This window comes from Pipistrellus kuhlii, unplaced genomic scaffold (genome assembly GCF_014108245.1).
Source record: "Pipistrellus kuhlii isolate mPipKuh1 unplaced genomic scaffold, mPipKuh1.p scaffold_m20_p_2, whole genome shotgun sequence".
Lineage (NCBI taxonomy): Eukaryota > Metazoa > Chordata > Mammalia > Chiroptera > Vespertilionidae > Pipistrellus > Pipistrellus kuhlii.
The window spans coordinates 176,318,775-176,334,309 of record NW_023425515.1 but is presented as its reverse complement, the minus strand read 5'-3'; the positions used below and the strand labels follow the sequence as shown (position 1 = coordinate 176,334,309).

General features: G+C 59.9%; 1 protein-coding gene across 3 annotated transcripts in view; it reads left to right on the top strand.

Annotated features, from left to right (window-relative positions):
- The window catches only part of KIAA1522 (KIAA1522 ortholog), a 28,289-nt gene extending 13,020 nt beyond the window's left edge, over window positions 1-15,269 (top strand). For 2 of the 3 annotated variants that reach the window (XM_036446389.2, XM_036446391.2), the window contains exons 2-7: window positions 8,859-9,029; window positions 9,108-9,163; window positions 9,439-9,562; window positions 10,144-10,260; window positions 10,362-12,902; window positions 13,254-15,269. In XM_036446389.2, coding sequence (XP_036302282.1) covers window positions 8,859-9,029; window positions 9,108-9,163; window positions 9,439-9,562; window positions 10,144-10,260; window positions 10,362-12,902; window positions 13,254-13,276 — 3,032 coding nt within the window. In that variant the 3' untranslated portion in view covers window positions 13,277-15,269. Of the gene's footprint in view, window positions 1-6,804; window positions 6,947-8,858; window positions 9,030-9,107; window positions 9,164-9,438; window positions 9,563-10,143; window positions 10,261-10,361; window positions 12,903-13,253 lie in introns of those variants that run through there. The other variant, XM_036446392.2, reaches the window with a different exon arrangement.
- Window positions 15,270-15,535: the final 266 nt, after the last annotated feature.

Genomic DNA, 15,535 nt, shown 5'->3' with positions numbered 1-15,535 from the left:
GAGGGCTGGCGCCGAAAGGCCAGCGGAGGTGTTGGAGCAGGGAGGAGCCCGTGAAAGTGATGTGCGAGGAAGGTGGCTCTGGGTGCGGGCAGGTGCAAGGCAGGACAGGTTGGCGGGTGGGGTGGGGAGAGTGGGAGCTCGGAGAAGCCGGGAGGCTGTTGCAGTAATCCAGGGGAGAGGCGATGAGGTGCGGGGGAAGGGGGAAGGGTGGGAGCTGTGGGAGTAGAGCGGAGTGGCAGCTGCAGAGACACCGGGGAGGAGGCGACAGAGTGCTAGGATCAGTCAGACATTGGGAGTGAGGGCCAGAGAGGGCTGTAAGGCTGTGCTTGATGCTGCATGGTGGGAGGATGGTAACAGACACAATGCAGAGATGAAAATGAAGCCCAGTGCTAAACTCTTTATATCAATTCACCTGTCTCCCCGCAGCCTTACACGCTAGAAGTTACTATTCTCCCATTTTACAGATGAGGAAGATGGAACTCAGAGAAGTGACATCAGCTCTCAAGCCACTTAGCAGGGAGGTAGCTGAATCCTGATTCAAACCCAACCCTGTCACATCCCAGAGCCTGTACAATCTGGTTTGAGGTAGATGGGTTTCCTCTTAGGATCGGGGGGTCTGCTTGTCCTCTGGGTGAAGAAAGCCTGAGGCTCTATGGGGTTTGGACCCCAAAGAACACAAGTGGAGAAAGCCCTGGAAGGGAGGAGAGGAGGTGAAGGATGTTTAGTCCTTAGGGCTCCGAGGGGGGCAGGTGGAAAGTGGGAGGGGAAACTGAGACTCCAGGAAGGGTTCCTTCCATGGATCAAAGGCCTTGGACCGAGGAGAAGAGGGAGGTGAGGATGGAGGGATAGGCCTCCGTGCTGCTGGGCTGGGATGGTCCGGCCCAGCCCTCCTCACCCCAGACCGCTGGCCGTTGGTCCTGGGCAGTTTGGGGGTCGGTGGAGGAATGGAATTGAGGGCCCGGGGAGCTTCCCTCCGTTCCCAGCGCGTTGTTCGGTCAGGCTTCCCCTTGGACCTCCTCTTGGTAGGGCTTCTCACTCCCGCCTCATAGACGAGGAGATTGAGGGGATGACCAAGGCTCTGGTGGAGTCAGACCGCCGGAAATTCTCTTCATCCCCGGCCCTGCCTCTGGACCTCGGGCTCCAGGGGCCTTCGGTAGATCCCACAGCTCCCTTCCAGGGGAGGGGAGGCACTTAGGACTCGCTGGACGTCTGGACTTGCCTGTGGGAGCCCTGGCTTCCCTCTCTGGGCTGAGGGGTCTGAGAGAGGCTGAACCCCTTGCTGCCTGGGCGCCGCCTCAGAGTGAGGGACTGCCGCCTTCCTTGTAGGAACAGAGTTGTACATACTGCGGGCTCTTTAGAGAGTTTTTCTCCCACCTTCCGCCTCACAGATGAAGAAACCGAGCCCAGAAAAGGGCAGTGCCCGGCTCAGGACCCAGCTGCAGCTGCGGGGCAGTGCGAGTTCAAACCCAGAACTCCTGACTAACTCCCAGAGCAGGGACCTCTGGTCTGGGCTCCCATTCCCTTCCCTCCCAAACAGGGCAGCAGGGCTGCCAGAAAGGGCCCAGTCACCGAGGAGCAGATAGGGAGCTTGTGTTAAGTGTCCCTTATCAGACCTTATCTTAATGGTCCTTAACTCCACTTGAGATTTCAAGAGAGGTCTGGAAGTGGGTGGGAGAGGAGGCCTCTGGGGGTACGGAACACCATTTGTCTTCCCGTCAGAGGGCTCACATCCTGGCTCTGGGGTTGCTGGCTTTGTGACCTTGGGCCAGTCACTGATCCTCGGGGCGTGCCTCTGTATGATGAGGGCGATGGAGCGGGACCTGTGTGTCTCAGTTCACTGGCACTCTAATAACTGTAAGTGGAAAGGCAGGGGGGCCTGAGAGGGCCCTTGACTCCATACTCTGAGAGGCCGAGGCTCCCTGGACTGACATTTTGTGTTCACACTTGGTGGCGTGGCTTTCACTTTCCCAGGCACCATGGGAAGTGGGTTAGACCCAGTTTACAGATGAGCGGACTGAGGCCCAGGGAGACGGATCCACTTGTCCACGGCCTGGAATCCAGCTCTCAGGACCCCCAGCAGTTTCTCCTCCTGACGTCACGATGCCTGAACGTAGGCCTCTCCAGCGTTTATATGGGGATAGTCATGCCTTGAAGCAACAAAGGAAAGGGCTTTGGAAAGTCAGAATTGCTCCTGGCCCAGAGAGATGATTATATCATTGTTGGGAGCAGATACTGACCTGGAAACTCGTTACGAAATTTATTAATATTATTGTAGCTAATTCCTGCCTGCGCTGCAGCCTTCCCCTAGGCCGCTGTGGGATGGGACCGCACTCTCCCCTTTGGGGCACGCCCTGCCCCCCAATATTTACCGTAGAACCGGCCTGTCAGCTCTGCCCCAGCTGGGTGGGGCTTTCCACTGAGGGAGGGAAGGCGGGGGATTCCCCTTCTGCAGAAGTAGGGTGCAGAGCTCCCTCTCTCTGGGTAGGGACCCAGGCTGGGGCCCCCTTTGGAGGGAGACCCAGGCTGGAATGTGAGCTGGGCACTTCCTGGTTGGGTGACCTTGAGCGAGTCACTTTCCCTGGTGCCTGTCTTGCTCACTTGTAAAAAGGGAGTGTCGCAGGTACCTTCCAGGACTCTTATTAGGTGTGCAAAACTGGAAGAGAACGTGTTTTGAGAATTGTAAAAGTGCCTCCACCTGACACGTTTTGTGACGTCCGTTTCTTTTTGTCTTGCCCCTAAGAGCACAAAACCTACATGTGCTTTGAGTTCTGTTCCCATGGGAAGGCCCGCCCCGTGGGCCTTGGTTTGTCCACCGGTACAGCCAGGGCTTGAGACTTAGAGCTTCTCAACATCCCGGCTCCCAGGCTGGCCGGCGGCACCGTCAGGATGTGGAGGGAGGGAGGGCGGTGGAAGGGGGACAAGGTCAGGCCGCGGAGGGTTCCGGCGCCTGAGCGAGGCCACCTGGGCAGCTGTGCCCGCCCCCCTCATTCCTCTCCCCTGAGTCAGGCCCGCTGGGCTGTGGGTGCGCCATCGCCCCCGCCCCTTGCTCTGGAATGGGGCAGGTTGAGGCCTCACCCGTGGAGGATGTTGCCAGGACAGTGAGTACACATGCGCACAGGGTTCGCGTGGCCTTGAGGGCTGGGCCTTCCTCCCCCGCTCCTTCCTGTCTGTCTCCAGGATCAGGAAAGCCCTGGAGTGGCGGGTGCACACACCTACCTTCACGCACGCAGCCAGCTGGCAGGGCCCTGTGAGTCTGCCTGCACCCAGCTCGGGTACAGAGGACACGGACTCGGGTGGCTTCCGTGTGCTTTGTGGAGGTAGTCCTGAGAGCACCCACCTGTGGGACAGGCCCCAGTGGACACTGTGGAGGTGTGTGCCCGCCTACCTCTGCCGGCAGGCCGGATCAGAGCTCCGGGATTTGCATGTCTGCTTCCGGGTGTGCCCTGTGTGGAGGGGGGCGGTGAGGGGGGATGTGGCCAGGAGCACGGTGTCTTCTCACAGCCCGGAAGCCTGCCTCCTCCAAGCAGGTGGAGGGTGAAGGGAGGCGTAGGCTGTGCTTCTGGACTCCTGGAGCAGAAGGTCCTAGAACACGGACTTTTCAGTGTGCCCCTGGCGGAGGTCCTTCCACTCTCTGGGCCTGGATTTCTTCGTGAGGTACCTGTCCCTCCCCTGGCGAGCCACAGGTGTGTGGACCTGTGTCTGGGGTGGCTCCGAGAGGCCTCCGGCGCTGGCCATGCTGTGGGCGGGTGAAGGGAGGGCTGTTGCTGGGCAACCAGGCGTTATCAAGAGCCAGAGCCTTGGATCTGGCTGGGGAATTTGCAGCTATGGCCCTGACTCGCAGCCTTGGGGCCTGGGACCTTGAGGAACCGAAGGGCCTCATCCGTGACTGAGTAGGAGCTCGGCCTTTGCTTTCCCTGGTTGGGAGGAAGCTGAGGATGACTGCGTCCTGTGTGGTTCCAGACTCGGTATTGGAGCCTCACAGGTCCACGGTCAGCTACCAGGAGGGGACCTGCCCCAGAGGACTGGTGGGGTCGTAAGATCCATGAGGGCAGAGACTGTTCGCCTCCTCCGCCCGCACCTGGCACGGTGCCTGGCATGAATTTGCCACCCTGCGAGTGTTGGCCTACTGCTCTTTTCTGGTCAAGTGGGACTGATAAGAGGGGTGGATGGGTCTGGCCTCAGAGAGAGGGAAGAGGGAAGGATGTGGTCAAGAAACCTCACGTGTATGGTGATGGGTCCCTCAGCCCTTCTGCAGAGGGGACATAGGTTTGTAGCGGACACAGCGGACAGAGCATGGCTTTTGGATTCAGGTTGTTCCTGAGGGCAGAAGCTGCCCTGCCCTCTCCGGCCTCCATTTCGTCATCTGTAAAATGGGGTTGTTAGATTTCAGTGATTGGTGCATCTATACTACCCAGCTCCACAGAAGTTTTGTTTTCCAGAGAGCACGGGCTCAACCATCTGCTTGAGTGCTCTCCCAGAGGTGGGGCAGCAAAGGGGGAGGGGCTCCAGGAGGGTCTTGGAGTGAATCCTTAAGTCCCGGGGGACTCAGAGAGAAGGATGCTGTGGGAGGGGCACGTCTTCAGGCAGGGTGGGGTGGGGTGGGGAGGGCCGCACTTTGTAGCGCACAGACTTCCTCTTCTGCACCTTTTGGAGTTGCCAGGGGGATGGATCTCTCTTAGCAGGGTCATTCCCCAGCTTAGCCTCCATGTTTACTGCCCAGCCTTTACTGTTATTGACCAGCCTCCCGGGCTCTGAATAAAATTCAGGCTCTGCCAAGGCCTGTCTATGGGGCCCTACCACATCTGGCTCCTGCCCTCTTCTCACCTTCTCCATTCGCTCACCACGTCCCAGCCACCCCTGCTCTGCTCTGGGAATCCCACCACTCCTGCCTCAAGGTCTTTATAGTTGCCGATGGATGCCCCTGTCTAGAGGGCTCTGTACTTTTGCTGGCTGGCTCCTTCTCTCTCTGCCTTTTTTTTTTTTAGCGAAGTTGAGTCTTAATCTTTTATTTTGTGTAAATAGATTGGCAGGACACTGCACACAGACTGGGAAATTTTCTTCATAGTCACAATTTCTAGGCTTCGATACTTTTCTCCAACACAGCTGAGTGTGTGTATGTAATTCAGGTTTAGGATTTGGTGCCCGCCCCCATCCTTCTCCTACTTCAGTCTCAGTCCCAAAGGTCTTTCCTTAGGGAAGCGCTCCTTGATGCCCTCTGAAGGTATCCCCTTCCTGCCACAGTCCTCAGCCCCCACTCTCTAAAATTATGTTAGCCGAATCTGGTTTGGCTCAGTGGATAGAGGGTCGGTCTGCGGACTGAAGGGTCCCAGGTTCAATTCCGGTCAAGGGCATGTACCTTGTTTGCAGGCACATCCCCGGTCGGGGGTGTGCAGGAGGCAGCTGGTCGATGTTTCTCTCTCATCGCTGTTTCTAACTTTCTATTCCTCTCCCTTCTTCTCTGTAAAAAATCAATAAAAATATATTAATAAAATAAAATAAAATAATAAAATTATGTTGTTAGTTTACCTCATTCTTGTATTCATCAGTTCATCAAATATTCATTGAGCTTACAGTATGTACCAGACACGAATTTAGGCACTGAGGATATACTGGTGAACAGAATAATGTTTCCCACTAGGTGTACCCCCAGGACTAGCTTAATAAATAGTTGCTGATCTAATGAATGGATACAATAATTTTATAAGGAGGAGTTATTGGCCTTGTTTCTCTATGAGGTCATGGCTTGTGTGTGATGGAGCTGGATTTGAACCTGGACCCGATTTCCCTCAAAGTGCTGCTGTCCTCACTGCCTTCACCTGTGAGCTGTTTTTTTAATTTTAATTTTATTGATTTTTTACAGAGCAGAAGGGAGAGGGATAGAGAGCCAGAAACATCAATGAGAGAGAGTCATCGATCAGCTGCCCCATGCACACTCCCTGCTAGGTATGTGCCCGCAACCAAGGTACATGCCCTTGACTGGAATCAAACCTGGGACCCTTGAGTCCACAGGCTGATGCTCTATCCACTGAGCCAGACCAGTTAGGGCTATGAGCTGTTTCTTGGTTAATTCCGTTCTCCCTGCCTAGTGATCCAGCAGAGTCACTGAGTCACAGCGGGAGGCCGATGGGAAGAGTCTGCGCTGAAGGCCTGCTTTGCTGTGTGACCTTAGAGAGTTCACAGTGCGGCTCTGGGCTGCTGATGTCACATTGCCAAAGTGGGAAGGAAGCCCTTTGGAAAGTGTGGGGCTGCACATACATGTGAGGGTTACAACCAGCAAGGTGATGCCACTGTGGGCCCCTCCGGCCTCCCAGTTCTGTGTCCCAGGCTGGCTCCACCTCTGCAGGGGCCTCCGTCTGTCCGTGGCCCTGCCCTCGCCTCGGGTGTCACCCCGCAGGCATTCCTGGTCCGCCTGGCTGCTCCATGCTCTGAGCTCCTTCCCTCGGGAATTGCCCTCACCAGCCAGGAGGGCCTGGGGTGGGCACCATGCCAGGTCTAGTCTAGTGCCTCTTCTACCTGCCATCTGGCAGCTGGAGCCCTGACTTAGCTTTGGCTCCTGACTGTTTAGAAAAGACTTGGGGACAGGGTTCCTGGCCTGCCCCTTGGATGGAGTATCGTCAGCCCTCCTAGTCATACTGCCCACCAGAGCTGAGCACCCACAGGCTGAGAGTCTGGGAGGGTTCCTGCCCCTGATTCCACTGGGGGGCGTGGCCAGTAGAGGGGCGGGGCCAGCGGCAAAGGTGGGAGGAGGACCTGCGAGCAGCCCCGCCCCCTCGCCTCCGCCCGGACCGGCGCCCCGCAGCTGGGCGGGCAGGCGGCCGCATCCCTCAGTGCTAGGCTGTCCCTGAGTTCTGGAGGGTCGGGGTGGGGACGTCTGAGTGGCCCGCAGTCATGGTGGTGTTCCTGGGCCGCCACCTCCCGGCGCTCCTCGGGCTCTTTAAGAAGAAGGGTGAGTGGGTGTGGCTGGGGGTGGGGTGGGGGGAGAGAACGGCTCCCCCACAACTCCGTTTGCCAGACCCTGATGTAGTAGAATGGGGGGATCAGGGCTGGGGAACGGTGATCGGTGGGGGAGGGGGCCAGGAACGAGGCCAGGCCCCCCTGTCCAGCCTTTGTCCAGCCGCTGAGCTGCTGCCTTTGTCTGGGCTCCGCTCGTGTGTGGGAGGATGGGTCCAGGTGTCTAACCTTGAAGCCTGCAGCCCTAGGGCAAGACACCTCCCTGCCAGGGGACCAGGCTTTCCTGGGTCCATCCAGCACCTCAGTTCCAAGAGGAGGGGCACCCCTCCTGGGTCCTGGGTCTGGGAGGAAGGAATGTGGGGAGCAGAGTCGAGGGGGGAACTTCTGCTGGAAGTTGGGGAGCATGACCAGTGGAATTCTGCGTAGAGGCTGGGGGTGAAGTTTTGGAAGGAGGGACCAGTGCCCACTTCCTTGTCCTAGAAGCTGGACTTTCAGGCCTGGATTAGGACATGGAGACCAGAGTTTATTGGACTGTGTTTTTTGGGGGAAGGGGGGGCTAGAGGACCCCCAGGTTGAGTGTGACCCACGAATCCCTACTGGGAACCTGGTGTTTAGTCCTGACTGTGATTTGCTGGGTGACCTTAAACAAGACCTTTTCTCTTGTTTTCCGATTTATAAAATCGGGATGGGATTAGGCAGAAGGATGAGTGAGAGACCTAGCTCTGACGTGGGGGGATTCCTGTGGATTCCCAGGAGCTGACCTTGAAGATGGGCTGGAACCGGCAGGTGCTTGAACTAAGGACCCTGGTCCCTGGGCGTGGCCCCGGAAAGGGCTTGTTTTGTTCCTGTCCTTCTCCAGGGTGCTGCCAGGGTCACATGACCCTCCCAGCGCTTTTGCTTGTGCTGTGGGTTCCATTTAAAGGGGGCTGGAGCTGCAAAGTGCTGACACAGTCCCCCCATCCCAGGATTAAGTGACCAACTTCCCAATGGGCGGGGCCTGTAACAGGATCGTTTGTAACGGATCTCTGGCTCCTCGGTGGGGGCAGGGCTCCGGGAGAGGGGGATGCCCAGGACTGTTCTCCCAAGAGAGGCTGGAGCTTTCCTTTCTGGGGGTGTAGAGGCCAGGGTCCCTCTTCTCCCTTACCCTGCTTATCCTCCCACTAACGGACAGCCGCATGGGTGAGTAGGGGACTCAAGAGGCCATATCCCTGGTTTGTCCCTCTTGGTGATCCGGTTATGACTCCTGCCAGCCCCCATCTCTTCCTAGTGTCCCATGGTCCCTTCTGCCTGGACCTGGGCCAGGATGTGTATGAAAAGGGTGTTTTTGTTTTTTTCTCCCTGTAAAGTAGAGCTTGAGGTCTGGAGATCAGAGAAGTGTATTTGCTATGGGCTGTATGCCTACTCAGTGTCTTGCAGCCCTGAGTGACATGAGGATACACAGTTACATGCATGTTTGGGTGTTGTTTGTATATGTATAGAATGGAGTCTGCGGGTGTTGTATGTATACTTGGGGGCTGGGTGTGCTCTGTGAGGCCCCTGTGTGCCATGTGTGTACACAGATTTATACTTGGGTGCTTTGTATGCATATGGAAGCCAGTGGGTGTTCTGTGCATACACAGTGGGCCTGTGTACCTTGGCGTGGTGCCCTGGGCGGCTCTTTCTGAGGTGTGGGAACTCGGATCCGTGTGTGCTCGGAGGTAGTTTGTATATGCTCACGGGACGGTGTGTGTACTGACTCCATGCTCCAGGATGGTGGGTTGTGCCTGGATTGGCAGAAGGGGGCGTTGCATGTATGTGCAGGGGCCCCGTGCCGTCCGGGCACTGTGAGTGCCCTTGTCTGGTGCCTGTGCATCCTGAGGACCCAGGTGCCTTTGGGCCTCACTGCTCTCCCTCTGCCATCCCCCCAGGCTCAGCCAAGACTGACAGCGACAAGCGTCTGAGTGTGGGGCCCGGCCAGGGGCCAGGGGCCGCGGGGGACGAGCACCAGGACAACGTCTTCTTCCCCAGCGGACGGCCGCCTCACCTGGAGGAGCTGCACACTCAGGCCCAGGAGGGGCTCCGCTCCCTGCAGCACCAAGGTAACTGCCCTCCCCGCCAGTCCTCCCCTCCGCCCCCACTGGGAGGCCTCGCCCAACACACTCTCCGGTCTCTTCCAGAAAAGCAGAGACTGAACAAGGGTGGCTGGGACCATGGCGACACCCAGAGCCTCCAGGTGAGCCCTGCCCCAGCTCAGTCTGACTCTGCTCTTCCCTCCCTGCTTGACTCCGGCAAGTACGTCTCTGAGCCCTTTGGGATCTCGGTTTCCTGCCTGCATCATGAAGGGCTGGAGTAGGTGACCCGGGGGGCTGGTCCAGCTGCTGTCTGCTCAGGGCGAGGTGATGCTGGGGACAAGCTGAGTCAGAAGGGGGAGCGCTGAAGAGGCAGCGGTCACCCCCCCCCCCCCCGCCTCTGTGGTGGTCTCAGCCTGACTTCCTTTCCCCTCCACAGTCCTCCCGGACGGGGCCGGATGACGACACCATCTCCTTCTGCAGCCAGTCCACATCCTACACGGCCGAGAGCTCCACGGCCGAGGATGCTCTCTCCATCCGCACCGAGATGATCCAGCGCAAAGGTGTCTGCCCCCCAGCAGGGATTCTTGGCTGGGAGGGGGGATGGGTGCCACCTGGGTCCCCACCCCTGCAGCCTGCCCCTCGCCTCCCTGTCTAGCGTTCCTCAGGGCTCAGCGGTTCAGTGACCTCAGAAACACAGTGCCCGGCGTGCTCCGGGAGAGTCCTGGGGCACAGTGACTGCAGAGCGGGACGGCTGAGGCTTGGGAACCCCGGGTTTGGGCCTGATGGTGCTACTTACCACCTGTGTGACCTTGGGCCAGCCCTTCACCTCTCTGAGCTTGCACTTGATAGTCTATAAAAAGCAAGACTAGAGTACTCACGTTATTGGGGCGAATGCCAAGCATTCAGTGTGCTAACACTTCCTAAGTGTTTGCTAAATGGAAATTATCATTATTGACCTAGTAAATGTTAAGGCCTTCCAGAAAAGCAGCATCTAACTTTGTTTAACTAGCTTTGCCCATGTCTCCTTGACTATGGAAGTCTTTTTGCACAGAGTTCTCACTAAACATTCTCCGAAAGGCCGGCTCTGCGGAGTGTCCCGAGGCCAGCCCTAACGGTCTCTCTCCCCTGTCCTGGCCCCCAGGCTCCACCTTCCGACCTCATGACTCATTCCCCAAATCGTCCGGCAAGTCGGGGCGGAGGCGGCGGGAGCGGCGGAGCACGGTGCTGGGGCTGCCGCAGCACGTGCAGAAGGAACTTGGTGAGCCCCGGCCGAGGGGGGCAGAGGTGGGGGACGGGAAGCCCTGGCCAGCCCCCCCTTTCCTCCCCCCGCTGACTCCCCGGTCCTTCCTGTCCATCCAGGCCTGCGGAACGAGCGCGAGGCACCGGGGACCCCCCGGCCTCCTGGACCCCGGGATGCCGTGCGCATCCCCACGGTGGACGGCCGCCCCGCGCGCCTGGCCTCGGGGGCCGGCGCCCGCGTGTCGCTGCAGGCGCTGGAGGCGGAGGCGGAGGCCGGGGCCAAGGCGGAGGCCATGCTGCAGCGCCACATCGAGCGCTTCTACCGCGACGACACCTTCGTGGGCCGGTCCACGGGGGCTCAGCCGCCGCCCATCCCGCGGCCCATGTCCCTCGCGGTGCCCGGACTGACCGGAGGGGCGGGGCCCCTGGAGCCCCTGAGCCCGGCCATGTCCATCTCGCCCCAGGCCACCTACCTGTCCAAGCTGATCCCGCACGCCGTGCTGCCGCCCACGGTGGACGTGGTGGCGCTGGGCCGCTGCAGCCTGCGCACGCTGAGCCGCTGCAGCCTGCTGTCCGCCAGCCCGGCCTCCGTGCGCTCGCTGGGCCGCTTCTCCTCCGCCTCCAGCCCGCCGCCCCGCAGCCGCCACGCCTCCTCCTCCAGCGACACCTGGAGCCACTCCCAGTCCTCCGACACCATCGTGTCCGACGGCTCCACGCTGTCCTCCAAGGGGGGCTCCGGGGGCCGGCCGGAGGGCTCCGTGGCCAGCAGCGGCGTGGCCCCCCCTCCCCAGGGCGGCAGCGGGCGCGGCTCGCCCAGCGGGGGCAGCACGGCCGAGGCCTCGGACACGCTCAGTATCCGGAGCGGCGGGCAGATGTCCAGCCGGAGCGTGTCCCTGCGGAAGCTGAAGCGGGCCCCGCCGCCTCCCCGCCGGACCTACTCGCTCCGCCAGCGGGGCTCGGCGGCCCCCGATGGGCCCCTGGGCTTGCCCCCCAAGCCAGAGCGCAAGCAGCAGCCGCAGGCGCCCCGGCCGCCCACCACCGGCGGCCCCGAGGGGACCGGGGCGGCGCCCTGTCCGCCCAGCTCGGCCGGCAGCTGGGTGCCCGGCCTGTCTCCAGGCGGCTCCCGCCGCCCCCCACGCTCCCCGGAACGGACGCTCTCCCCCTCCAGCGGGTACTCTAGCCAAAGCGGTACCCCCACCCTCCCTCCCAAGGGTCTAGCAGGGGCCCCTGCTTCCCCGGGCAAGGTCCAGCCCCCCAAACCCGAGCGTGTCACGTCCCTCCGCTCTCCTGGGGCCTCTGTCTCCTCCTCCCTCACCTCTCTGTGCTCCTCCTTCTCGGACCCGGCCCCCTCAGACCGGCCTGGTCCCCAGATAGCGACCACCCTTGGTGACAGGTTTGTCATACCTCCTCACCCCAAGGTGCTGGCCCCCTTCTCCCCGCCTCCCTCCAAGTCCAAGAGCCCTAACCAAGCTGTCCCTGCCCCTGCTCCGGTCCCTGGGCCCGTCTCTGCCGCCGATGTCCGTCCTGAGCCCTCTTCCACCCCCCAGGCATCCCTGACTCCAGCTCAGGAGTCTCCTGTTGCCTCCAAAGAACAGTCCCCCCCACCCTCTCCGCCCCCATCTTACCATCCACCCCCTCCACCCACTAAGAGAATAGAGGTGGTTGAGGAGGCCCCACCTGCCCCAGAGACTGAGGAGCCCCTCCAAGATCCCAACTGGCCCCCACCCCCACCTCCCGCACCCGAGGAGCAGGACCTGTCCATGGCGGACTTCCCCCCACCGGAGGAGGCCTTCTTCTCTGTGGCCGGCCCTGAGCCCGAAGGCCCCTCAGAACCCCCAGGCCTTGCCAACTCCCTGGCTGATCCACCCTCAGCTGCTGTCTCTCCTCAGAGGCAGCCCCATGGGACCCCAGATCCCCCAGCCCCGCCAGCGCCCCCTGCCGGCTCTGCCACAGAGCTGGCCCAGCTCCCGCGGAAGGAGCCAGTGGGCTGCAGCAAGGGCAACGGGGTTCCCAAGGAGGATGCCGGGGCGCCCCTGGTCACGCCCTCCCTCCTGCAGATGGTTCGACTGCGTTCTGTGGGTGCTCCCACGGCGGCTCCAACCCCAGCCGTGGGGCCATCAGCGCCCCAGAAGCCACTACGAAGGGCCCTGTCCGGGCGGGCCAGCCCGGCCCCCGCCCCTTCTGCAGGGCTCCATGCTGCCGTCCGACTCAAGGCCTCCAGCCTGGCTGCCAGTGAGAGGCCTGCGAACGCCCAGCCCAATGGGCCGCCCGAGGCGGAGCCACGGTCTCCCCAGTCCCCTGCCTCCACGGCCAGCTTTATCTTCTCCAAGGGCACCAAGAAGCTGCAGCTGGAGCGGCCCGTGTCCCCCGAGAAGCAGGCCGACCTCCAGCGGAATCTGGTGGCCGAACTCCGGAGCATCTCGGAGCAGCGGCCGCCCCAGGCCTCGAAGAAGCCACCCAAGGCTCCCCCGCCCGTGGCCCGCAAGCCCTCTGTGGGCGTACCCTCGCCCACGTCCCCCAGCTTCCCGCGGGCCGAGCCCCTTGCCGCGCTCCCGAGCAACGGGCTCCCCCATGCGGAGGGCAGGACTAAGGGGGAGCCGGCCGAGAACGGAGGCGTGCAGCTGGTGGGCCTCGAGGAGAAGCTGGGGCCGCCCGGCTCAGGTACAGTGGGCAGTGGGGGGGTGTGGTGCACTGCTGGTGAGGGGACTCAGCACCGGGATTGCTTTTGGGTCTTCAAGGCTTTAGGACGCGGGGTGCCTGGGAAGGGTGAACTGAGCTACAGTGTGTGGGGCTTTGGAGTCAGAACTACTAAGTTTGAATTTCACCTTTGCCATTTCATCTACCCATCCTAGCCTTGAGCTCCTCACTGTGGAGTGTGGGCAGTGTCAGAATGTTTGTGAAGCATTAAGCACAGTGCCACCAGCATGTTCAGTAACCGAGGTTGGGGGATGAGGTAAGAATGTGCCTTGGGTTTTGTCCAGGCCCCTTGCTGACTCTCCCTTTTCCCCACAGACCCCCAGAAAGAGCTGCTCTAACCACCGCGCGCCTCCCTGGCACTGCTGACCCATCCCAGGAATACGATCTCAGGGACCTGAGCAGCTCCGAGGATGAGAGGATACGGCAGACGCTTCACCCAACAGAGAGGATGCCTGCAGCCTTAATCTCCACGGCCTTCAACACTTATGCAAGCCCGGTGTTGACCCTGCCCTCCAAGTCATCCAGCTCTCCTGCCTTCTCCCAAACGGAGTCACCTCTGGCGGCTGCCACGTCAGTCTTGGCCTTGGCCTCATCTCGAAGGAGATAGCTGGTGGGAGCGGGTGGCTGTGCCCCATGCTGGCCCGGAGGCCAGAGTGGGAGCAGAACACCTCACTTGAGTTTTTTTTGTTTTCTTTTTTAAATGTCCAAATCATGCACATACTGTAGTCCAGAATCAAAGCACTTTTGAAAAGAGACTGCACGGCCATCCTCCAGGGCCCCTGAAGCCACATTCCCAGGGCCTGTTTACATGGCAGCAGCATCAGTCATAGCCAGCCCTTAGCTGGGACCATCCTCTTCCTCCTATCCAGTTTGCTCCTTTTCTGAGTTCTTGGAGGTGGGCACGTCATTGCATTCCCCCCAGGCTGGAGGCAGGAGCGAGGCTGTGGAATTCCAAAGCACAAAAGGTGCAGCAAGGGTTAGCCTTCCTGTGCCTCAACTTACCACCAACCACCCTCCTGCCTTCCAGCGATGCTAGGTGCTCCGTGCAGGGGACAGTGGGAGCCTGCCAGGGCCCAAATGGGTGGGGAGAGAAAGAACCAGAGAAGAGGTCCTCGGGCTCTCCTGAGAACAGAGTGGGGAGTCATCTCGGGGGACACTGGCATCTGTTCCTGTTTTACCTGGTGAGGCTGGGGTGGGCAGGCACAGCATTGCAGACAGGAGCCCACCGGCTGTGTCCCTTGCAGCTGGTCAGTACTGCAGAGGGGATGCAGGGAGGGCCTGGCAGGGGGAGACTTATTTGGGCAGAGGGCCCGGTCCCAGCCCTACAGATTGCATTTCCTGGCCTTTCTTTCCTCGCCCGGGTTCATGTTCTCTCTGCAGTGGCTTTCAGCCCAGGTGGTTCCACTGGGGGGAGCTGATGCCGAGTGACAAGGACGGGAAGCCAGAGGTGCATTCTATTCCAGGCTCTTCCCTCGCCGATAGAGGGGGCACTGTGCTCCACGGGGGCAGGCTGGGTGACTGCCCCCAGACATCAGTGTCTGCTACTGATCTCCTCCAGGAGTTTTAAGGACCTTCCTGTTTTCAGCCTGTGCCACCTATCTAGGGAGGCTGGCTCCCCCCACTCCCACCCCCACCCCCAGCCCCTATGGCTCCAGTGACCCAGGCTCGAGTCTGGCAAGGAACCTTGCCATTAGCTGTTTTTCTTCCACCAAGGAGAGCTTGACCAGAATAAGAGCTGAGAAACGGGATGGGGTACGAGACCCAGGTTCCTCTGGCCCTCGCTCACTGCTCCCTCCCTGGAGCTATAACCCAATGTTCTTCCCTTGCCCTTTGGGTAGCGAGCTGCTGCTAGGGACGCACTGTGCCTGCCCAGTGAGTTGGGGAAAGATGGTCAATAAACATCGCTCTGCTCAGCTCCTGATCCAAGCCCCTGAGAAGCAGGTCCTGGTGGCAGCCTTGGAGATGCTGGAGGTGGGAGGGGACCCAAATTCTCTTTCCCTCCCTGCTGTCAATGTTACCAAGCTCCTTTCCCTCAGTCAGTCTTCTGAGTTTATTTCCCCACTGGGTGGGACAGAGTACGAAGGAGAAGGGAGGACCTAGAAGCAACCCTTCTTTGTCCTCTGGGGTAAAAGAGCTTGATCTAGTGCAAATGGAGAGACCAAAAGCCTCTGATTTTTAATTCCCCTAAAAATGTTAGAAGTATATATATATATATATTTCTTTAAATTTTTGAGTCTTTGATATGTGTGTACAATCCATTCCCTCTGTCCTGAAGCCTGAATGAGACATGAAAAGCTGTTTCAAAGGTGTTAATTAAATGATTAAGACTTGGCTGTGGCCACTGCTTCTTAATGGGGGAAGGGCGTGGTGGTGGTTGGGGCCCACATTTCGGAGGGAAAATGTTCTCGCTGCAAACATCGGACCCTAAAAGTGGGGCTCCTGTGCTTAGCACTGCCAAAGGGAGAGCCAGGTGTTCACCCTCCATCCTCTACGCCCCCTCCCTCCCCCCACCCAGTACAGGGTCAGAAATATAAGACATAAGCAGCTCTGGACAGAGTCAGGGGTTCAGCTGTGTTCCTCTCTCCTGAGCTGTCCAG